The 24,313-nt window shown below is 44.5% G+C and overlaps 1 protein-coding gene across 1 annotated transcript in view; it reads right to left on the reverse strand.

Annotated features, from left to right (window-relative positions):
- Positions 1-24,313, reverse strand: part of LOC124594023 (follistatin-related protein 5-like) — a 227,429-nt gene that overhangs the window by 43,159 nt on the left and 159,957 nt on the right. The window contains exons 9-10 of the mRNA XM_047132378.1: positions 21,411-21,551; positions 8,083-8,298 (exon numbers count right to left, since the gene is read on the reverse strand). Of these exons, the coding sequence (XP_046988334.1) occupies positions 8,083-8,298; positions 21,411-21,551 (357 nt within the window). The remainder of the gene's footprint in view (positions 1-8,082; positions 8,299-21,410; positions 21,552-24,313) is intronic.

The following is a 24,313-nucleotide window of genomic DNA, read 5'->3' on the forward strand; positions in this document are numbered from 1 at the left end:
GTATCTGACTTTGATTCTGTGCGGAATTCTGCTCTCGACTTGTTCAAACGATAGAGGGACAGATTTAATGCTATCTCACATTGTGGTTGCTAAAATTCACTGTGGGTAACTTCCGACGTTGGTGATCTTTGCCGGTGTAGAGGCGCTAGTGTTCATAGTATATATATGTTATTTTACCGCATATGCCCTGCATTCCGAAATTTAAATTTCCATCTACAGCCGCTGTAGTTGGATCTGTAAGTTGAAACCGGCGGGTTGTGCACCTGTCGGAATATCGGCTGTTGTCGAAGACGTCGCAAATTTGCCGTTGCGTAAGTTATTTAAATAGTTTGATTTATATTGTTGTTCAGATATTGGTACCGCTATTTTCAAGGAGATCTTTGAAGGACATATAAGGCATTGATTTCATACGGAAATCAGTTTCACAGTATTCTCGAATCGAGGATGCCCGATAAAACAGAGCCTTTGTAACAAAACCTTGTCACAGTAAGGAGAATGAGTGACGTAGAGAGTTTGCGTAGTTTTAATGGAAACAAGCACGTGCATAACGTATGGATTTTATTCCCAAACTATTTCTAACACACAGAAAGCCATTCCAGTTGAGACAGTGAAGTAGTAAACATATTGCTAAAGTGGACCGTTGGTGCCGGCCGGGACAGAGATTTCGATCTGAGCAGTCTAATCATGAAATGATTGTTATCAAAGGGACTTCTTTCAGTACTTTGTTCACCAAAGCAGAAAAAGAGAATCCTGAGCTCCCCATTCTTTCCAGTTTACGAACAGGGGCATCCAACTAGGAACAACGGTGTTTTATATGCTTCTCGTATAACCGACAATTGTAATTGACACTCTCCTTCGAGCATCCATATTTATATTCAAGTGGAATCTAACTGATTAGAATCAGTGTAATAGTAGAGAGAGCTTCTGCCTCCCTCTAATTCGTTTCTCCTAGTTGAACAGCGAGGTCATTGTGAGTGTGACGCTTTCCACGTATGACATTAGTGAATTAACCTACTGCCATTAGCCCTCCGTTTAGCTGTACTTCGAAGTTTCGTTCGTAACTTTGTCTTTCTCGTTTTTCATTACTACCACAAAACAAAAAAATTTAAAAAACACTGTCTAACTGAAATTTAAACGTTAATGCTCTCGATAATTGAACGATTCTTGATTAACATTTTCTCTTCCATCTTACTTCAAACTAATTTTACGTCAGTAAAATGTGATTAAATCTACATAGTATTCCCTCCGTCTATTTTAAAAATGTAAAATTTACGACTGAGGCTAATGTTGGGTGCATGCTATAAGTTCGTCGTCAGACAAGCGAAGTATTTCTATCTGCCTTGTTGCCGTGTTGCTTGAGACTTGCTTTAAGGACGCCAGCCATAGATACCTCCCGACAAAACCTTCAACAAACCAGCTATAACACCATCGCCAACCATAAAATCATCCTTCCTGAATAACTGGACCCAATGTCAGTCGCAAATATTTATTGCACTCATTACGAAAATTCCAGTAGATTACTGCCAGTAGATATTTGGACACCTGCCTTCGACCAGGCAGTCATAAATTCAATTTCCGTTTACGACACTTTCTCCACCGCTGAAAGTTGCCACAATTTTCTGCGGTCAAAGAGATTCTGCTCCGTCCTTCGAGTTTTTACAAATGATTTAGTGCGAGCAAATATCATGAAACCCGGTGTTTAGACGCCCTGGTGCAGTCTAATGAACTACATCTACATCTACATCTACATTGATACTCCGCAAGCCACCCAACGGTGTGTGGCGGAGGGCACTTTACGTGCCACTGTCATTACCTCCCTTTCCTGTTCGAGTCGCGTATGGTTCGCGGGAAGAACGACTGTCTGAAAGCCTCCGTGCGCGCTCTAATCTCTCTAATTTTACATTCGTGATCTCCTCGGGAGGTATAAGTAGGGGGAAGCAATATATTCGATACCTCATCCAGAAACGCACCCTCTCGAAACCTGGCGAGCAAGCTACACCGCGATGCAGAGCGCCTCTCTTGCAGAGTCTGCCACTTGAGTTTATTAAACATCTCCGTAACGCTATCACGGTTACCAAATAACCCTGTGAGTGTGAAAGAGAATTTCTTATGAATTGGGAGGGAGTTAGTGGACTATCTGAACGTTAATGTGGACCAACTGCATGACTTTAGTATAGGCGTCTACATATATATCTACATCTACATTATTACTCTGCAATTCACATTTAAGTGCTTGGCAGAGGGTTCATCGAACCACAATCACACTATCTCTCTACCATTCCACTTCTGAACAGCGCGCGGAAAAAACTAACACCTAAACCTCTCTGTTCGAGCTCTGATTTCTGTTATTTTATTTTGATGATCATTCCTACCTATGTAGGTTGGGCTCAACAAAATATTTTCGCATTCGGAAGAGAAAGTTGGTGACCGAAATTTCGTAAATAGATCTCGCCACGACGAAAAACATCTCTGCATTAATGACTTCCATCCCAACTCGCGTATCATATCTGCCACACTCTCTCCCCTATTACGTGATAATACAAAACGAGCTGCCCTTTTTTGCACGATTTCGATGTCCTCCGTCAATCCCACCTGGTAAGGATCCCATACCGCGCAGCAATATTCTAACAAAGGACGAACGAGTGTAGTGTAAGCTGCTTCTTTAGTGGACTTGTTGATCTTCTAAGTGTCCTGCCAATGAAACGCAACCTTTGGCTCGCCTTCCCCACAACATTATCTATGTGGTCTTTCCAACTGAAGTTGTTCGTAATTTTAACACCCAGGTACTTAGTTGAATTGACAGCCTTGAGAATTGTACTATTTATCGAGTAATCGAATTCCAACGGATTTCTTTTGGAACTCATGTGGATCACCTCACACTTTTCGTTATTTAGCGTCAACTGCCACCTGCTACACCATACAGAAATCTTTTCTAAATCGCTTTGCAACTGATACCGGTCTTCGGATGACCTTACTAGACGGTAAATTACAGCATCATCTGCGAACAACCTAAGAGAACTGCTCAGATTGTCACCCAGGTCATTTATATAGATCAGGAACAGCAGAGGTCCCAGGACGCTTCCCTGGGGAACACCTGTTATCACTTCAGTTTTACTCGATGATTTGCCGTCTATTACTACGAACTGCGAACTTCCTAACAGGAAATCACGGATCCAGTCGCACAACTGAGATGATACCCCATAGACCCGCAGCTTGAAACCCTACTGCAAACCGACGTCAATGATATAGGTCTGTAGTTCGATGGATTACTCCTACTACCCTTCTTAAACACTGGTGCGACCTGCGCAATTTTCCAATCTGTAGGTACAGATCTATCGGTGAGCGAACGGTTGTATATGATTGTATCAGCGTAATCTGAAAGGGACCTAATCGGTATACAATCTGGACTTGAAGACTTGCAGCTGTTCGTGTTTCAAATTCTGGAATATTCCATTTGTCTTCCCTGGTAAAGGAATTTCGGAAAACTGCGTTCAACAACTCCGCTTTAGCGGCACAGTCGTCGGTAACAGTACCATCGGCACTGCGCAGCGAAGGTATTGACTGCGTCTTGCCGCTTGTGTACTTTACATAGTGTCGGAAGTTCCATGCGGCTTTTCGCGGATGATGCTGTAGTATACAGAGAAGTTGCAGCATTAGAAAATTGTAGCGCAATGCAGGAAGATCTGCAGCGGATAGGCACTTGGTGCAGGGAGTGGCAACTGACCCTTAACATAGACAAATGTAATGTATTGCGAATACATAGAAAGAAGGATCCTTTATTGTATGATTATATGATAGCGGAACAAACACTGGTAGCAGTTACTTCTGTAAAATATCTGGGAGTATGCGTGCGGAACGATTTGAAGTGGAATGATCATATAAAATTAATTGTTGGTAAGGCGGATACCAGGTTGAGATTCATAGGGGAGAGTGCTTAGAAAATGTAGTCCATCAACATAGGAGGTGGCTTACAAAACACTCGTTCGACCTATACTTGAGTATTGCTCATCAGTGTGGGATCCGCACCAGATCGGTCTGACGGAGGAGATAGAGAAGATCCAAAGAAGAGCGGCGCGTTTCGTCACAGGGTTATTTGGTAACCGTGATAGCGTTACGGAGATGTTTAATAAACTCAAGTGGCAGACTCTGCAAGAGAGGCGCTCTGCATCGCGGTGTAGCTTGCTCGCCAGGTTTCGAGAGGTTGCGTTTCTGGATGAGGTATCGAATATATTGCTTCCCCCTACTTATACCTCCCGAGGAGATCACGAATGTAAAATTAGAGAGATTAGAGCGCGCACGGAGGCTTTCAGACAGTCGTTCTTCCCGCGAACCATACGCGACTGGAACAGGAAAGGGAGGTAATGACAGTGGCACGTAAAGGGCCCTCCGCCACACACCGTTGGGTGGCTTGCGGAGTATCAATGTAGATGTAGATGTACATACGACCAGAATTTCATCGGATTTTCTACCAAATTTCGAGACAATGTTTCTTTGTGGAACCTATTAAAGGCATCTCGCATCGAAGACCGTGCCAAATTACACGCGTCTGTAAATTTTAGCCAATCTTCAGGATTTCGCGTTATCCTGAACTTCGCATGCTTTTTCCGTTGCCTCTGCAACAGCGTTCGGACCTGTTTTGTTTACCATGGGGGATCAGTTCCACCTCTTACGAATTTATGAGGTATGAATCTCTCAATTGCTGTTGCTACTATATCTTTGAATTTGAGCCACATTTCGTCTACATTTTCAGTCAGTTCGGACGGAATGGAGATTGTCTCTTAGGAAAGCTTCTAGTGACACTTTATCTGCTTTTTTAAATAAAATTTTGCGTTTGTTTCTGGTGGATTTGGACGAAACGGTATTGAGCCTAGCTACAACGACCTTGTGATCACTAATCCCTGTATCAGTCATGATGCTCTCTATTACCTCAGGATTGTTTGTGGCTAAGAGGTCAAGTGTGTTTTCGCAACCATTTACAAATCGCGTGGGTTCATGGACTAACTGCTCGAAATAATTTTCGATGAAAGCATTTAGGACAATCTCGGAAGAAGTTTTCTGCCTACCATCTGTTTTGAACAAGTATTTTTGCCAACATATCGAGGGAAGGTTGAAGTCCCCACCAACTATAACCGTATGAGTGGGGTATTTATTTGTTACGAGACTCAAATTTTCTCTGAAATGTTCAGCAACTATATCATCGGAGTCTGGGGGTTGGTAGAAGGAGCCAATTATTAACTTAGTTCGGCTGTGAAGTATAACCTCCACCTATACCAATTCGCACCGAGTATCTACTTCGACTTCACTACAATCTGCAGCCAACACCGTCGCAAAACCGTCCGAGCCTCTGATTCAGACCCTCCATCCGGCTCTGCACTAAAGGTCCGCAGTCGGTTCTGCCGCTGGAATCCAGAGAGAATTTCCTCAGATCCAAAGCGACACACGTCATTAGTGCCGGCATGTGCCACCATTTGCAGCTGGCTGCACACTGTGCTCTTCGTGGCATTCGGAAGGACCCTTTCCACATCAGGAATGACTCCACCCGGAATGCACACGGAGTGCACACTGGATTCCTTCCTCTCCTTAGCCGCCATATCCCTAAGGGGCCCCATTACGCGCCTAAGATTGGAGCTCCCAACTACCAATAAGCCCACCCTCTGCGATTGCCCGGACCTAGTAGGCTGAGAATCATCCTCTGAAACAGGGCAGGCAGCTGCATCTAGCTCAGTCAGAGACATTACCAGAAACCTGTTTGTCTTTCTGATCAGCCTCCAGGGACGTCTTTCGCTGCCTGCCACGCCTTGGAACGACCTCTCAATCAACCACAGGCGAGGGCTCAGCCCCACTGTGGGCAGCAACCGGGGCAACCACAGCGGCAGACCGATCTGGGGACAGACGGGACGAGGTTGACATCCCCTTGATACCCAAGTCCGGCTCCCCACAGTGGTGCCCATTGGCAACAGCCTCAAGCTTCGCGACCCAAGTCAGCACCGCCTGCAGCTGTGAGCGAAGGGATGCCAACTCAGCCCTCATCTGAACACAGCAATCGCAGTCCCTGTCCATTCTAATTAATGTTGAACAACAGTTACTGAAACACGAGTCCGTGCCTAGATAACGCAAGAGAAACACGCAAAGAATGTATGAACTAACCTGTACAAATGCATAACGGCTGCGCTACAATCTCCCTGAATTTACGATTACAGTAACTAAAACTCGAAATTACACCTCCTATACGAAACTCTCACGCAATTTAAGTAAGAATCTACGAAGTAAACACAGAAAAGAAGCTATATACGTATCTCTCTGCGCTGTCGATGTGCACCAACTGGGAGCTCAGGCCACACTGGTCTCTGAGAGCCTACTAGACAGACAAGTGCCACTGACGTACCAAAACAAAACAGATGCCTAACGACTGCCCTACAACCTGCCTGAATTTACGATTACAGTAACTAAAACTCGAAATTACACCTCCTATACGAAACTCACACCCAATTTAAGTAAGAATCTACGAAGTAAACACAAAAAAGGAGCTACATACGTATCTTTCTGCGCTGGCGCTGTATACCTTCGGAAACCTTGTCGAATCCATGTCGCGCAAAAATGCAATTATTTGGCATTCCAAAAATGGGTCTACACGCTGTTAAAAAGGTAATCATGTTGTTGTGCCTCGTGAGTGTGTTTTAAGTTACATTCGTAATTTCGCGCCAATGGTATGGTGGAGCGAAATGTGGTTGTCATCTGTGCACAGGTCTGGTTTTAATGTGTAACTGCGAGAAGTTTCGTTGCTGTATGTCTGTTAGTTATTGTTCAGTGCTGCATTGAGTGGAACGTTGTGTCGCACAGTTTGCGAATTTCAAGGTTGCAGAGGTAGTGGACCAACGCTTAAATTTTGCGTGAAACTGCAAAAAAAATAATACCGTTACAGAGACACACCAAATGATCTAGGAAGCCAACGGTGATGAGTGTTTAAACCGTACTCGGTGTTACGAATGGTTCATACGCTTTAAAAATGGCCGGACGGAAGTTAAAGATGACCTTCATTCAGGACACCCTTCGACGTCTACCGATGACGCTCATGTCAGGAACTTCAATGAAATTGTGCGTGCCAATAAAAGACTGACTGGCCGAGAGATTGCAGAAGAATGTAACATTCTGTTGTATCATGTAATGAAGTCCTGACACAGAATGTTGGAACGCATCGTGTTGCCGCCTAGTTCGCCCCACTACTCACAGGACAAGAATGGCCTCGCAATCTGTGAAGAACTTTTGGATCGCGCAGATGACAACGAGATGTTACTTAAGAGAATTACAACTGGCGATGAGACGTGGGTCTACTGTCATGATGTTGAGATCAAGGTTCAATCTTCACACAGTGGTTCAGGGAAGGTTCTCCAAGACTAAAGAAGTTCGTCAGGTCAGGTCAAATGTCAAAGTCATGCTGGTAGTTTTCTTTGACTTTGTAGAATTAGTTCATCATGAATTCGTGCCACAGGGCAAATTGTTAATAGATGGTGCTATCGGGACATGTTGCGGCGCTTGCGAGAAAATGAGAGAAGGAAACAGCCTGAAATATGGCGAGAAAATTCATGGCCCTTGCATCACGATATCGCACCCGCACATTCATCCCTGTTGGTGCGTGAAATTGCATAACAAACGAAATCACAGTGCTGTTTGATGCTCTGTTCCCTGACCTAGCCCTTGAGGACTTTCCTTTTATTTCCAGAGTTCAAAACGTCGTTGAAAGGACGAAGATTTGTACCGATGATGAGAGAAAAGTTATTTGCGCGATCCAGCGAGAGGGGTACCAAGACCGCTTCCGGTATTGGAAACAGCCTCGGGAGTGGTGTATCGGTTGCGGTAGAGAGTATTTCGAAGGAGACCATGCACAGTGAGTAAGAGGTAAGCGTAGAAAAATTTTGTGGACAACGTTCCGGAATTTTTTTAACACATCTCATATTTCCTAGGCAAATTGCGCATTATTCGGTCGGCTAATCGTCTGTGACCTCTGGCTTCATATTTCCCAGCCGGCGATGACATTTTTAGATGTTATCATTGGTGCCGCCTATTTGGCCTTGGGCCTCTTACCTGTATAGGAGGAATGAAGAGTCCGCTGACGAGGTCGAACTGTCCGTCTATGGGCTCCGGGTGGACGGTGTGGTGCTTGCGCTTCTGCGCGGCGTCGCGGATCACCTGCACCGTCTTGACGCCGCGGTCGCGCTCCGACCGCCAGTTGAGCACCCACACCTGGTCCAGGTGCGGCACGTAGTGCAGCTCCACCGGCATCTTGTCCGTCGTCACCACCTGCCGGCGAGAACAGCCAGGGGTGTTTCGAATACGTCTATTAACAGCACATGGCAACCTAGTGGACTGCGTAGTAGGTAATGTCTACAGGTCTCTGACGTCGAGGCGCAGTTCCAAATGTCAGACATATGTATGTACTAAACTATCAGTTTCTGGAGCCAGACTCCTCGTGTGTTACCAATACTTTCGGATGTTGTGGAAAATGTGACGTCACACGAAGATACAGAGTCGAGCGGCACGAAAATAAACGATACAATATGAATAAACTGCCAGATTTGGCCGGCTACGAAGTGCGCTGAAGTCGAAGGAAAAGCCACTTGCTGAGTCAAAAGATCATTGAGTTTTATCGAGATCACATCCCCTTCACTTCTGATAGAATGACGAAGAAACTTTACGCGTTGCTACGAGACCATACTCTCGCGGCATTTGTGCTAACACTCCAACGACGACTTGCAGTTTGACGAGGTTTACCTGAAGTACTAGAGCAGTGTAGCGTCGTATTAACAGTGTACCGTGACCTACTGGAGCTCCGTAGAGATGCAGAATACCCAAAGAAGAGCGGCGCGTTTCGTCACGGAATCGCTCAGTCATGCGAGAGTTTTACGAATATGCTCGACAAATCCCAGTGACAGTCAGCACGAGAGTGGCTTTCTATGCACGCATTTATGTAATTCATACAAGGGGCTTTGTGCCTCACAGAGAGACTACCTGTTGACATTCCGAGAGAAACTTCCTCCAGAAATGACCACAATGATGATATCAGATAAATCAGAGCTAATACCGATTACCGACAATCATTCTTCTCACACGCCATTCGTGAAAGGAAGGGGAAGGGCGTTAACGACAGTGGTGCCAGAAGTACCCCCGCCACGCACCGTCAGGTGCCTTACAGAACACAGATGTATCAACGGTTACTGGGCCAATGACAAATTACGTTATATTGTTCCAACGCTCAGTTTTGTCAGTCTGGGATGCCACATCTGAAAGAAATATCGGTAAGGTATCGGTAAGATATCTATAAAACTTTTAGTTCAACTTGTCTCTGCTGAGTCCCTAGGTGTGGAGTCTGTACGACCCCAAATCCAGGGTTTTAACCACCTGCCACCCTGGTTACTGGAGAGGCCCAGAGTTATCTTAGATTTGATGCGGTACAGGAGAGATAGCACTCCTGCTTCCGTTTTTAATGCGGAATTTTCTGCCGTTTTATCTGAGCACCACGACCATGTAGCTGCTTTTACGGATGGGTCGAAGCAGGGTGACTTTGTTGGTTGCTCTGTCGCCTTCCCGGATCGTCTCCTCAAGGTCAGACTGCCTCCCGAATTTACCATCTTTGACGCAGAATTATATGCCATCTTACGGGCAGTGGAGCAGATGAGACTTTGTCCCAGTGTTAGATTTCTCGTCTGTTCAGATTCTTTGAGCACCCTTTACTCTCTCCAGTGTTTATACCCAGCACCAAAGGAATCCAAACTATCCAGAACGCCCTCCCCCAACTACAGCGACTGGGGAAGCAGGTGTCTTTCTGATGGGTAGCAGGGTACGCGAGAATTCTGGGGAATGAAAGGGCTGATCGAGCAGCCAAGGATGCTTGTCGTGACCGTCAGGTCTTTCAGTGTGCTATCCCCCTGCATGCCCTCACCTCGCTGTTGAGGTATAAAGTCCTGTGACGCTGGGAACATGAGTGGCTAGAAGTGACCGACAACAAGCTCCGTGTCGTGAAGCCCACAACTCGGCCGTGGCGTACTTCCTCCCAGCCACCTCGACGGGACGAGGTCCTCCTTACTCGTCTTCGCATCGGACACAACCCTATGAGGCATGCATTTTTACTCCGGTGAGAGGACCCTCCGATGTGTGGTGCTTGTGGCGTACAGATCAAGATGCACCACATTTTATTGGACTGCATTTTATTTGCTGACCAGCGGACTGCAGCGGATTTTCCGGCGGGTCTGCAGTCTATTTTATGCAATGCTCAAACGTATGTGGTTCGCGTTTTAAAGTTCTGTGAATTGTCCCACATTTTTAACAAAATTTTGGGGAGATATTTTTAATGTGTCAGTTGGGAGGCTGGCTCACCCAAACTTCTTCGTAAGTGGTCAGCCAGTCACATTTCCAGTTGCTGTTCTTTTAGCTCTTTTATGGTTTGTTTTCCCTCTGCTTTAATTTCCTGATTGGCTATCTTGCCTCCTCATTGGTTTTAGTGCATGTGAGAGTGTCTGTGCGATAGAGTCATTGTGTGGTCGTTTCGTGTGCATGCGTGTACGACAGTTTTCGTTCTTATCCACATTCGTTTGTTTTAATCGATGTCAGGGCGCTGATAACCTCGCCGTTGGGCGTCCATAAGATCCCAAACCACACACTTGTCTCTGCTGAAATTCTCTGCTAGTTGGTGTCATTTCGCAACAGAGTAAAAACAGCTTTCAATAATACCCACATTGTTATTAGAATTTAACATTTGTGTTTGATCCGTATTCCTTATATGAACTATGAGATACGTTCAATAATTAAAGCAACACATACTTTTCTGAGAGCAGGTTCCTTTTATTCAGGATTCCAGTACACTATGTTAGTATTATTCCCCAGCCTTTTGGCTGCAAAACCTTATTATTCAGCATGATCTCCGTTCAATACGACGGCCTTACGCCGCTTTACTGGTAGGGCCTTCACTGGTCGCCGTCGGAGCCAACGTCTTGCTGCAGCAATAACCTCCCAATCACCTACGTAGTGCTTAACCTGGGGTATATCCTTCGTTGGGCCACACAGATGGAAGTCGAAAGGTGCGAGATCATGGCTATAGGGGGACGAGGAATAACAGTCCAATGAAAGCTCTTGAGCTCCTCTCGGCTGCTCAAACTTGTGAGGCCTTGCATGCCACCGAGAAGGATAATTTTGTTTGCATTATTGTGGCGTCGACCGCAGGATTAGCCGAGCGGTCTAGGGCGCTGCAGTCATGGACTGTGCGGCTGGTCCCGGCGGAGGTTCGAGTCCTCCCTCTGGCGTGGGTGTGTGTGTTTGTCCTTAGGATAATTTAGGTTAAGTAGTGTTTAAGCTTAGGGACTGATGACCTTAGCAGTTAAGTCCCATAAGATTTCACACACATTTGAACATTTAGTGGCGTCGAACACGCTGAAGTCGTTTGTTCAATTTCCTGAGGGTAGTGCAATATGCTTCAGAGTTGACCGTTGCACCACGATCGATGATATGAAACAGAATAACCCCTTCGGGGTCCCAGAAGATCATGGCTATGATTTTACCTGCTGAAGAAGTGGCTTTTAACTTCTACTTTGGAGGTGGTGTGAGACCACTCCATGGCTTGCCGTTTTGTTTCTAGTTAGAAGTGATGAACGGCAACGGCCTTGCCGCAGTGGATACATCGGTTCCCGAAAGATCACCGAAGTTAAGCGCTGTCCGTTGTGGCCAGCACTTGGATGGGTGACCATCCTGGCTGCCATGAGCTGTTGCCATTTTTCGGGGTGCACTCAGCCTCATGATGGCAACTGAGGAACTACTCGACCGAATAGTAGTGGCTCCGGTCAAAGAAAACCATCATAACGACCGGGAGAGCGGTGTGCTGACCACACGCCCCTCCCACCCTCATCCTCAGCTAAGGATGACACGGCGGTCGGATGGTACGGATGGGCCACTTGTGGCCTGAAGACGGAGCGTTTGTTAGAAATGATGAACCCGTATTTCATCAGCTGTAACGATGTTGGAAAAAAATTGTCACGATCAGCCTCGTACTCAAGCAATCCCACACAGGTGGTCCTCTGTTGCTCTTTATGATCTTCTGTTAGGCAGCGGGGAACCCAGCGGTCACACACCTCTGAGTACCCCTAATGGAAGACGGGTGTGACACACTCGTCACCATTACCGACGAAGACTTCAATCTGAGTAACGAGGTGTTTGACTGTGATCCGTTGATCACCTTGAATGAGAGTGTCCGCACGTTCCAATATTGCAGAAGTCACAGCTGTGTGCTGCCGTCTGGTACGCAGGATATGGGATGGGATTCGACGACCTTGTTGCGATTACGACAGACGCCTCGCCCAAGACTCACATCACTGACAGGTCTGCGTAGACATTCTCCAAGCTCCTATGAGTACCTGCTTTTCTCTGGTTTCCCGCCAAATGAAACTCAATGACAGAATGACAGCTCTCTGTTTGGAGCCCTCCTCCGTTACAGATGCAATTTTGAAGGCAATATATAGCGCCGCCACCTATCGGAACTTCATGAAATTATAGGGGCTGAAGCGGGGACATTGCACGATGTCCCACAACAAATTCAAAATTCTTTTCTCAACTGGAATTGGTCCAAAAAATTGCATTCCATTACTTATTGAACGCCTTTCGTAGGTTTTGTATTATAGGTCAGTAATATTATAACAATAACTTTGAAAGATATTTGCTATGCAGATTTCGTTGAACATTTGTCACCATGCATTATTTCAAGTTATAGATTTCAGACTGTGGTAACGAATTACAATTGTTATTTTTAAATGAATGCCGTGTAGATGTTTTCCATTTTGAAGGCAGATACGAAAATTTAAAACATGAAGGAAAAGGTAGTGCAAAAACCCTCGATAGAAATTGGCATTGTTTTTTATTGTATTACATCACGTAAAATATCCGCCTCCTGAGGGAAGTAGCAATCGCATCTGACTGCCATGTGGACTACTGGGGTTCAGTTCCAAGTACTATCAAGGAGTTTTCCTATTTTCGGAAGACTAGAACGAGACGCACAGAAGCTACAGAGGAGAACTGAGAAGTCACTGAAATGAGAAGCACGTGGAAATCCGAAAACCGCTAAGAGTTGCAACTCACCTGTATTGAATGTTACAGAATTTATATTGGCACGCTATGAAGGGGTTGCTTATTCTTGCTGTCTGGAACTTCTTTTATTCTTTTTTGTTCCGGCATGCTGTGATAGAAAATCTTGGGCACATTCTTATGTTTGGCGACGTAGCCTTCTCTGATTATTTTGCCTGTTATTTGATTAAGATTTAGGCCCACCTATGTTTTCAGAACAATCTTTATACCGATTGAATTTATTATTTCCGGGTGTTCCTTTTCACCTACGGATATTATAGGGTCGCAACGGATAGAGCAAAATTATATTGGGGGGCAGTCAGAGAGAACTACGTGCTGTGAACTAATCTTGTGCCAAGAACCTTAGATTTGGGAAGCGTATTCATCAAATACTACTAATATGACACTCATTTCCAGCATGTTGCGAAATAAATAATCGATAACGGAAATTAGCTTCAAATGACAAAATATTTATTTTCGATTAATCTTTTGCATTTTTAAAGATAATCTTTTTGCATTTAACAGATGGACAAACGTTCATGATATTTTTAGAAGGTATCCTATGTCTTCCTCATTTCAGAATTACAAGCCGCGTTGCCTTTAATCTACATAGTCCTGTGGGGATCGGAAGATCTGGGGAGCACGTGGTCACTGCTATATTTTAAAACAAAGACATTCACATGCACTAAATCCACACGGGCAAGCGGAAGTCGATAGCATTTTTAGTTAGAATAATTGTATACACTTCGTATCTGGCATAGAGCAGGATTTGGTGGCAGCATATTTTTAGCGTGAAGCGCTTGGAAACAAATCGACTCATCTTGCAACATGCACACTCGATACAGTTTCTTTTTTTGATAGTTAAAAAATTTTCACCACAAATAAAAATAATAAGGCAAGTTGTAACCTTAAGGTTTGGATTGAGATCTGAATCTCTACATTGCGTGGTCGCGCCTAACAGAAATCACATTATTGTCCACCCGATTAATAGAACTAAAAATTGTAACTGGTACATAAATGATCATTGCAAAAATAGCTACGAGAAAAATAGTTGAATTTAACAAATAAGTAACATATTCAAGTACCTTTTATCCCGTGTTCGACACAGCCGTTCTGAGGGAACGTCTGGTCGCTTACCTGTCTTCAAACACACTCTTGACTAACCGTCCCCCGAGGGGGAGAGGCCCATGACCAACATCTGCTAGGAAAACGTTTAGCTTCACACATCTTTAGCCAAACCCCCCTGTTACTGCTCTCTACATTCCACTGACACCGGTTAGGTTGGCAGAAGATTAAGAAACCCACCACTTCTCTGGTTCGTCTGCTACTACATTCAAATCACTCACACATGACCACACACTTTAATAAAGGGCGAAAAAAAAAAGAAATAAGGACACAGGACGTGCACAAAAATGGAAAAAAAGAAAATACGCCGGCCCATATAGTTTCTACAGGCATGCGGTTGTTGGGGCTGAGATTATTTCACAGTTAATTAGGTGCATAAAAGACCGATTTAATTCTGATTTTTGTATATCAAATAGTACGAAGGTTTGTTTTAGCACTAATTCTAATCATGTAACGACACCTTTTGTGACGTTACAGAGTATTGTGTTGAACCTTGGCCCTCCACAACTTTTTTTCTTTTAGTCATCAGTCTTCTGAGCCACAAATTTCTCTCCTGTGCCAAACTTTTCGTCTCAGAGTAGCGCTTGCAACCTATGTCCTCAATTATTTGCTACCTGTATTCCAATCTCTGTGTTCCCCCACAGTTTTTACCGTCTAAAGATCACTCTGGTATCATGGAACTTATTACGTAATGTCGTAACAACTGTCCCGTCATCCTTTTTTGTTGTCACTGTTTTCCGGGTATTCTTTTCCTCGCCGACAACCTTCTCACTCCTTAGCTTATCAGTCAACCTAATATACAGCAGTCTTCTGTAGCGACACAACCCAAATGCTTCGATTCTCTTTTGTTCCGGTTTTCCCACGGTCAGTGTTTCACTACCACAAAACGCTACGCTTCAAACGTACTTTCTCAGAAATATCTCCCTCAAATTAACATCTGCGTTTGACACTAGTCTTGGCCAGAAATGTCGATTTTGCCAGTGCTAATGTGCTTTTTCTGTCCACCTTGCTCCGTTCGTCAAGGGTTATTTTGCTGCCTAGATAGCAGAATTTCTTGATTTCGTCTACTTCGTGATCGCCAATTATGATGTTAAGCTTCTCGTTGTTCTCATTTGTAGTACCTCTCTACTTTCGTCCGTCTTCGGTTTACTCTTAATCCACATTCTGCACTCATTAAATTGTTCATTCCAGTCAATACATCCTCTAATTCTTCTTCACTTTCACTAAAGGTAGCAATCTCATCAGCGAATGTTATCACTTGTATCGTTTCGCCTTGAATTTTAATCCCACTCTTGCACCTTAGTTTTATTTCCCTCATTGCCTCTTCGACGTATAGATGAACAGTAGGGGCGAAAGACTACATCCATGTCTTACACATTTTTTTTAATTTGAGAATTTCGTTCTTGGTCTTCCACGCTTATTGTTCCGTATATTTTCGTCTTGGTTCTTGCACATGTTGTATACTACCAGTGTTTGTCTGTAGCTTTTTTTCTCGGAATAACGATTGTTTTGTAGCACTTTACATTGTCGAACACTTTTTCCAGGTCGAAAAATCCCTTGAACGTGTCTTGACTTTTCTTCAGTCTTGCTTCCAGTATTAACCTCAACGTCAGAACTGCCTTCCTGGCGCCTCCACTCTTCCTGAAACCAAACTGGTCATCATCTAACACATCATCTATATACTCTTCCCTTCTTCTGTACGCTATTCTTGTAATTATATCGGATGCATGAGTTTTCAAGCTGATCGTACGACACTTCTTGTGCTTTTCGGCTTTTACAATCTTCTGAAATGTGCGGATGATTTTTTTCAGTCAGTCTGATGGTTTATCGCCAGTTTCACACTCACTACCCTCAAAATCGAATCCAAATGACACCATAAGGCAGGGAATGACACGGCGGTCTGTCAGCACCCGAGGGGCCATCTGCTCTGGGTGTCGGAGCTTGCTTTAGACAAAATGCTGAACATACAAACTGTTGGCGATCGGCAGCTCACTTGAAATGGTTCAAATGGCTCTGAGCACTATGGGACTTAACATCTGAGGTCATCAGTCCCCTAGACATAGAACTACTTAAAACTAACTAACCTAAAGACATCACACACATCAATATCCGAGGCAAGATTCGAACCTGCGACCGTAGCAGCGGCACGGTTCCGGACGGAAGCGCCTAGAACCTCTCTGCCAAAGCGGCCGGCAAAGCTCGCTTGAAACTCAGAAACACTGTTTATTACGCGAGTCCGATTTTATTCTTTCGGGATGCACTCAGCCTCGTGATGCCAATTGCACTCAGCCTCGTGATGCCAATTGAGGAGCTACTCGACCGAATAGTAGCGGCTCCGTTCAAAGATAACCTCCATAACGACGGAAAGAGCGGTGTGCTGACCACACGCTCATCCTATCGGCATTCTCATCTGAGGACGACACGACGGTCGGATGGTCCCCATGGGCCACTTGTGGCCTGTAGATGGAGTGTAGAAACAAAAATTGTATTTTAATCACCATACCGGACAAAATATATGTCGCCCAACAGGAGACGTATCGGTAACACCTTGTGAAAACGCCACTACTCTTAATAATGACCTCATTTCAGTGGCAAAGACAGACCAGAAGTTCCTTGAAGGTTGCCATATACAGCTGAAGCCACTCACTGATGTCTGAATCCCGCAGAGATACGAAGTTGTGGGATTGTTGCTCGTTACTTGTCCCCCACTGAATAGCCCTATATTTACAAGCATTAAGATCGGGTGATTTAGTAGCATGACACTCGAGCTGCGGTAGAGTGCCTTACTTTTCGTTAAACCAGGAGAGTATGCAGGGAGACTGTTAAGAGGGCTGTTGTCTTCTTCGATGACGGGAGTTCCCACAGCATACTCATCATGAAGCTGTTGAATAAATAACAACACTGGATCTCGATGGAGATGGTCGAAATAAACTTAGTGGTACATGTTCACGGTGACCTCAATGAGTGGTCCCAAGTCAAAAAGTACAAAAAGCATTCCCACAACATCACAGAACTGCCTTCGGTTTGAACTGCGCCATCCACAGTGTAGATTAAGCGCCTCGTTGCGCTTTCCGTGCCCTGGACATCCTGCATTATTTGAAAAGAGGCAAAACCGCGACATGCTGGAATACACTTCAGGCTTCCAGTCAGCTACCGTACAGATTCTGTGTTTTCATTTTTTGATCATCACTAAAGACGTTCAGCTTCATGTGGCGCTCCGAGCGCTGGCCTTTCGCAAGGTATTCGACTTGAACTCTCCATTGCAGGCGGCTCCGCAGCCAAGTTTGTTCGGTAAATGGTTGAGATGGACTCGCATACACTGGCAAGTAGCAGTTACCGTCGTTTATGAAACTGATTGTCCTTTACAAAGGAGTGACACTCGCCCCAATCTGTGTTCAAATGGTTCAAATGGCTCTGAGCACTGTGGGACTCAACTGCTGTGGTAATCAGTCCCCTAGAACTTAGAACTACTTAAACCTAACTAACCTAAGGACATCACACACATCCGTGCCCGAGGCAGGATTCGAACCCGCGACCGTAGCAGTCGCACGGTTCCTGACTGCGCGCCTAGAACCGCGAGACCACCGCGGCCGGCAATCCGTGTCGGTTAGCATCTCCACACAAACACTTTTCTCACACCGTGTACATGACTGCGAGTGGCATTTCCATTCCTTGTAGAGACGTTGTGTGGACTGCGGTACACCCACAAATCGGTTAACTTCACTCACGGTGAGGTCGCAGGCAAGTCCAAAACTGACAGCTACTTTGAAACATTCTGTCACGTGTCCCTATTGCCCGATCTTACTGTGCTAATTCCATACAGCCGACTGGCACGTAGAAATCATTTTGCTGACTTGAATTACAGTCCGCGTACAAATGATTGGTGTTCACAGTTCGAGAGCCCAAGTGATAATTTGCCGGATATGGTGTAAGGCTCCCGGATAGCAATGCCTTGCATAGTCTAGCGACTAAAAAGCTACTTGCCTGCTTTACCTGTATGTGTAAATTTATGTACAGTAGGTACTTCTAACACACAACTTAAGAAATTACTTAAAACTGTTCAATGTTTAGTTAGCTGAAATATTTTAATTTATTTGTTATGCTTCACAATGACATATTAATTACTTTTGCAGCATTGTAGACCATTCGCAGCTTTGTTTTGCCTGTTTAATATTTTCATTATGAAATGTTTCTACCAACGAGCGACAACAGACTATCGTGTCTTCAAAGTGTCAACATGTAGATCCTAATGCTGTCCATGGTACCCATTTTTTTAAATTTTATGACGAAGGCTGAATGGCTGATTAACGTAACTGTACCATCTATACACGCAATGACACAAATTATGTAATATACTAGATTTACTCAGGTCTGATAATGATCATCGTTTACTGAAATTAATTACCTGATTAACAAACTTCTGTGGCTCATGACATGATTTATAATGCAATAAATATTTAAAGAATCTGAGTGGAGCTTTGTTGCGAACATATCGCAACTCGTGAAAAGACTGTCAGCTTATTAAAAGGTACATTTTCAAAATAATATTAACAATGTGATAATATGTCACTATGTACAATTTACTGTTCTTTCTGTATCGTTACGAAAATGCATTTACCCTTTACAAACCTCAGCAATAACAAATAAGGTCTGAATAGTCTTCTTTTCTTTTTCAGTGCAATACCTCGCCGACCTCACGAATTTGCTGACCTATCTATGTTTTCCTCTTCATATCACTTCTTGTGTTCGGCTCACACCACCGTCGCACTTTACGTATTTTTTGATGCAATAAAAGTAAAGTAACACTGAAAACAACAAAATCGAATTACAACACGATCTAAATATCAAGTCAAAGAAAGCGAAGCGATGGTACCAGTTACACATAAGAGATTCACTCTTACGTCTCACACAGTCGGGATTGTTTTGCAGCGCAACAACGATGTTCACGGTACCTGCAGAAGCGCCGTCCGTCACTGGCTGGTATCCTGTGGTCGCTAGGCGACAAAATGGCGCTGGTGACCTGTCGTCACCAAGTAGTGGTCCCCTGGACAATACATCAGTGATGGAAGGACACGTGATAGCCTGACATCAGTTTTACCGTGCTCCATTGCGACCAGTGTGTTCTGTCAAGGGGGTGACCAATATTTTGTCTGGTGACCTATATGGCTGCTCCTAATAGGGTGGTCCATTGATTGTGACCGGGCCAAATATCTCACGAAATAAGCGTCAAACGAGAAAACAACAAAGAGCGTAACTTGTCTAGTTTGGAAGGGGAAACCAGATGGCGCTATGGTTGGTCCCCTAGATGGCGCTGCCATAGGTCAAACGGATATCAACAGTGTTTTATTTAAATAGGAACCCCCATTTTTATTACATATTCGTGTAGTGCGTAAAGAAATATGAATGTTAGAGTTGGACTACTTTTTTCGCTTTGAGACAGATGGCGCTTTAATAGTCACAAACGTATAAGTACGTGGTATCACGTAACATTCCGCCAGTGTGGACGGTATTTGCTTCGTGATACAGTACCGTGTTAAAATGGACCATTTACCAGTTGCGGAAAGGTCGATAGCGTGTTAATGTATGGCTATTATGATCAAAATGCCCAACCGGCGTGTGCTATGTATGCTGCTCGGTATCCTGGACGATATCATCCAAGTGGCCGGGTGGTTCGCCTGATAGTTGCGTTACTTAAGGAAACAGGAAGTGCTCAGCCACATGTGAAACATCAACCACGACCTGCAACAATTGATGATGGCCAAGTAGGTGTTTTAGCTGGTGTCGCGGTTGATCCGCGCATCTGTACCAGAGAAATTGCGCGAGAATCGGGAATCCCAGAAACGTCGCTGTTGAGAATGTTACATCAACAACGATTGCACCCGTTCCATATTTCTGTGCACCAGGAATTGCATGGCGACGACTTTGAACGTCGTGTACAGTTCTGCCACTGGGCACAAGAGAAATTACGGGACGATGACAGATTTTTTGCACGCGCTCTATATAGCGACGAAGTGTAATTGACCAACAGCGGTAACGTAAACCGGCATAATATGCACCATTGGGCAACGGAAAATCCACGATGGCTGCGACAAGTGGAACTTCAGCGATTTGCCGGGTTAATGTATGGTGCGGTATTATGGGAGGAAGGATAATTGGCCCCCATTTTATCGATGACACTCTAAATGGTGCAATGTATACTGATTTACTACGTAATGTTCTATCGATGTTACTACAAGATTTTTCACTGCATGACAGAATGGCGATGTACTTCCAACATGATGGATGTCGGGCTCATAGCTCGCGTGCGGTTGAAGCGGTATTGAATAGCGTATTTCATGACAGGTGGATTGGCCCGCACGTTCACTGGATCTGACGTCACGGGATTTCTTTCTGTGGGGAAAGTTTAAGGATATTTGCCATCGTAATCCACCGACAACGCCTGACAACATGCGTCAGCGCATTGTCAATGCATGTGCGAACATTACGGAAGGCGAAGTACTCGCTGTTGAGAGGAAGGTCGTTACACGTATTGCGAAATGCATTGAGGTTGACGGACATCATTTTGAGCATCTATTGAATTAATGTGATATTTACAGGTAATTACGCTGTAACAGCTTGCGTTCTGAGAAATGATAAGTTCACAAAGGTACGTGTATCACATTGGAACAACCGAAATAAAATGTTCAAACCTACCCACGTTCTGTATTTTAATTTAAAAAAACCTACCTGTTACCAACTGTTCGTCTAAAATTGTGAGCCATATGTTTGTGACTATTAGAGCGCCTTCTATCACAAAGCGAAAAAAGGGGTCCAACTAAAACATTCGTATTTCTTTACGTACTACACGAATATGTAATAAATAATAGGCGTTCCTGTTTAAAAAACGCAGTTTATATCCGTTTGACCTATGGCAGCGCCATCTAGCGGGCCAACCATAGCGCAACCTGGTTTCCCCCTCCAAGCCAGACAAGTTTCGTTCTTTGCAGTTTTTTCGTTTGACGCTTATTTCGTGAGATATTTGGCTCGGTCATGATCAATGGACCACCCTGTATGTATATATAAATATACCTGGAACTTAACGTTGCCTTTCACCTAGTATATAGTGTGACATTACGACTAATAACAACCTCAAAACTAAAGCAAAGAAGCGGCAGTGATGCAGTGGCAGGTCGGGCATTACTTACGTCGACGACGACCATCTGGATCTTGCTGATGACGAGGACGCGGTCGTTGCGGGGCTGCGCCACGTACACGTAGCGGTTGGCCACGTTGATGGCCTGTCCCCAGCTGCAAGCGGTACCGCTACTGCCGCACACCAACTGACGCTGGGAACAAACGTTTTAAACAAGCTTTCACTTGTAACTCAGCCGCACCATCATTTCACTCCGTGAAAGCGTATTTGAGATATAATGGCAGCTCGCTTTATAAAAATAATAAGTCAAATATGAAAGTTATTATTGGCGATTTTAGTTACCTACAAGCATTCTTTACTTTGCCACGTAACATCAGCACAGGTCTAAGAACCATTCATACCGGTGCGCCGGCCGAAGTGGCCGTGCGGTTAAAGGCGCTGCAGTCTGGAACCTCAAGACCGCTACGGTCGCAGGTTCGAATCCTGCCTCGGGCATGGATGTTTGTGATGTCCTTAGGTTAGTTAGGTTTAACTAGTTCTAAGTTCTAGGGGACTAATGACCTCAGCAGTTGAGTCCCATAGTGCTCAGAGCCATTTGAACCATACCGGTGCACTAGTTTCTTCAAAACCTCTCCAAATCTCTGCCCTATAACTGGCCTAGTTGACAACGGCAGTCTTGAGATCCTTCTCATCTTCATTCCGTTGGCTACAAAGCCGCTGTTTCAAATTCAAGAAGAGATAGTTGTTAGCGAGGATGAGATTGGGTCTGAAGGGTGTGTGATCCAAAAGTTCCCAATGGATTCGCTGCATCTTGTCGTTGGTATTGGAAATTGTGTGTAGATGCGCTTTGTCGTGGCGTAGGACTAACCCGGGCAACTGTTCCTTGTGACGCCTGATCTAAACGGCACGTTTCTCAGTACACGTATGCTGTAATTGTTGACCCACGTTCCAAAGAAACCAGCCAAACTGCTGCGACGGTATCTGATTCGAATTTCTCGACTTGTGCCATCAAGTGGAGAGTTGTAGGGTTCCTCTTAATAAGTCGATAGTGCTGCATACATAGGAAGAGGCTAATAAGACCACAAATCATGTGAGGCGTGCATATGGGAAACATTTAGGTTAGAGGACCTCCCCTTCTGATCAGAGACTAATAGCCTGTCGAAATCGAAGATACATCAGCCATATTATTCTCAGAGAATGCTGGTCCTCTAAGATCAGAAACTGGAAACGTTCCTTGGATGCTCCTGTAGTTTGCTAATATTACATTGTTAGCAAACTGCAGGAGCATCCACGGAAAAAGCCCAGAATTATTATCGCTTATTGAGTGTTATAAGGCGCAGTTAGTATTAGAAACAGAAAATTTGTTGAAACCGGAAGAGAATAGTAGTGAAATCCTAAATTGAGATTGAAATATTTTTCGTAAGGGTAGGTTAGCAGCCAATGGTGGCGACGTATTTACGGTAGAACAAAATTCGACAATACCTAGCGATATCAGCACGGATACCGAGTGCAAATTAATCTAGGTGAATTTAACCTTCAAAGCTGGGTCAAAAATTATAGTCGGTTTGTTTTGAATGGTTCAAATGGCTCTGAGCACTATGGGACTTAACTTCTGAGGTCATCAGTCTCCTAGAACTCAGAACTACTTAAACCTAACTAACCGAAGGACATCACACACATCCATGCCCGAGGAAGGATTCGAATCTGCGACCGTAGCGGTCGCGTGGTTTCAGACTGTAGCGCCCAGAATCGCCCGGCCACCCCGGCCGACTCGGATTGCTTTACTCATGGCCTGGGTTAGAAGTTGTAGTGGTAGAGTGATTCAGAGAAAACTTGCAGAACTTTGTGAATATGTTTCCTGATCATGCTATTGTAGTGGAGGGGGGGGGGGGGGGGGGGGACTTCAACATGCCAGGTGTACACTGGAAGAGTCATACGAATAAAACTGGGGCCAGAGACATGGATTTGTTTTACATTGTTCTGAATGGTTTGTTCGAAAATTACTCCGAGCAGATACTTAGATAACCAACTCGTTAAGGCAATGTACTAGCACCAAATGGACCTGAACTTCCTGAACTTCTCTAATCAATGAACGCAGAGGAGGGTAATAGCGATCATAAGACTATGATAACATAAATGACTACAGATGTTACAAGCAATGTTGAGAAGTGTCGAAAAATATTTTTCCTTAGCAAGCGTGACGGGATACAAATTACAGAGTTGCTGAGAAGTCCACATCAGATATTCGATATGGACCACGAATGGAACGTTCAATACATCTTAGATAACTATGTGCCGAGCAAAGTTTTAAGGGGTGGGAAAGACACACCATGGTTTAATAGCCGTTAGAAAACTACTACGTAAACAAAGAGAGCTCCATCGTAGAGTCAAGAAAAGTCAAAATGCAGCTGTCAAGCAAAAGATGAACGAAGCGAAAATGAGCATACCGACGGCATTGAAAGAAGTGCAAAGTAAAATTTTGTAAACCGATTTGAGTAAAATCCCAAAGACGTTTTGGTCTTGCGTAAAATCAGTATGCGGTTAGAAAACAAACATTCACTCACTCAGTAGTCACAATGGCACCGAAGTGGAAAATGACAGAGAGAAGGCCAAAGTACTGAATTCGCTCTTCCTTGTTTTACCGCGGGTGATCGTAATAGATCACTTCTTAAAATCAACGTACGAACTTATAAATTGCAGATACTGAGATAACTGATCACGGAATAGAAAAACAACTACAATCGCTTTGTAGCGGAAAGGCATCAGGATGAGATGAGATACCTGTGAGATCCTACGGATATTATGCGAAAGAACTTCCTCCCCTAGTAGCAGTAAGTTTATCGTAAGTCGCTGGAGCAGTGGAAGGTATCTAGCGACTGCGAAAAATTGCAGGTCATTCCCGTTTTCAAGAGTAGGAGTAGGACAGACGCGCGTAACTACAGGCCTGTATCATTG

The sequence above is a fragment of the Schistocerca americana genome, chromosome 1 (genome assembly GCF_021461395.2).
Source record: "Schistocerca americana isolate TAMUIC-IGC-003095 chromosome 1, iqSchAmer2.1, whole genome shotgun sequence".
Classification (NCBI taxonomy): domain Eukaryota; kingdom Metazoa; phylum Arthropoda; class Insecta; order Orthoptera; family Acrididae; genus Schistocerca; species Schistocerca americana.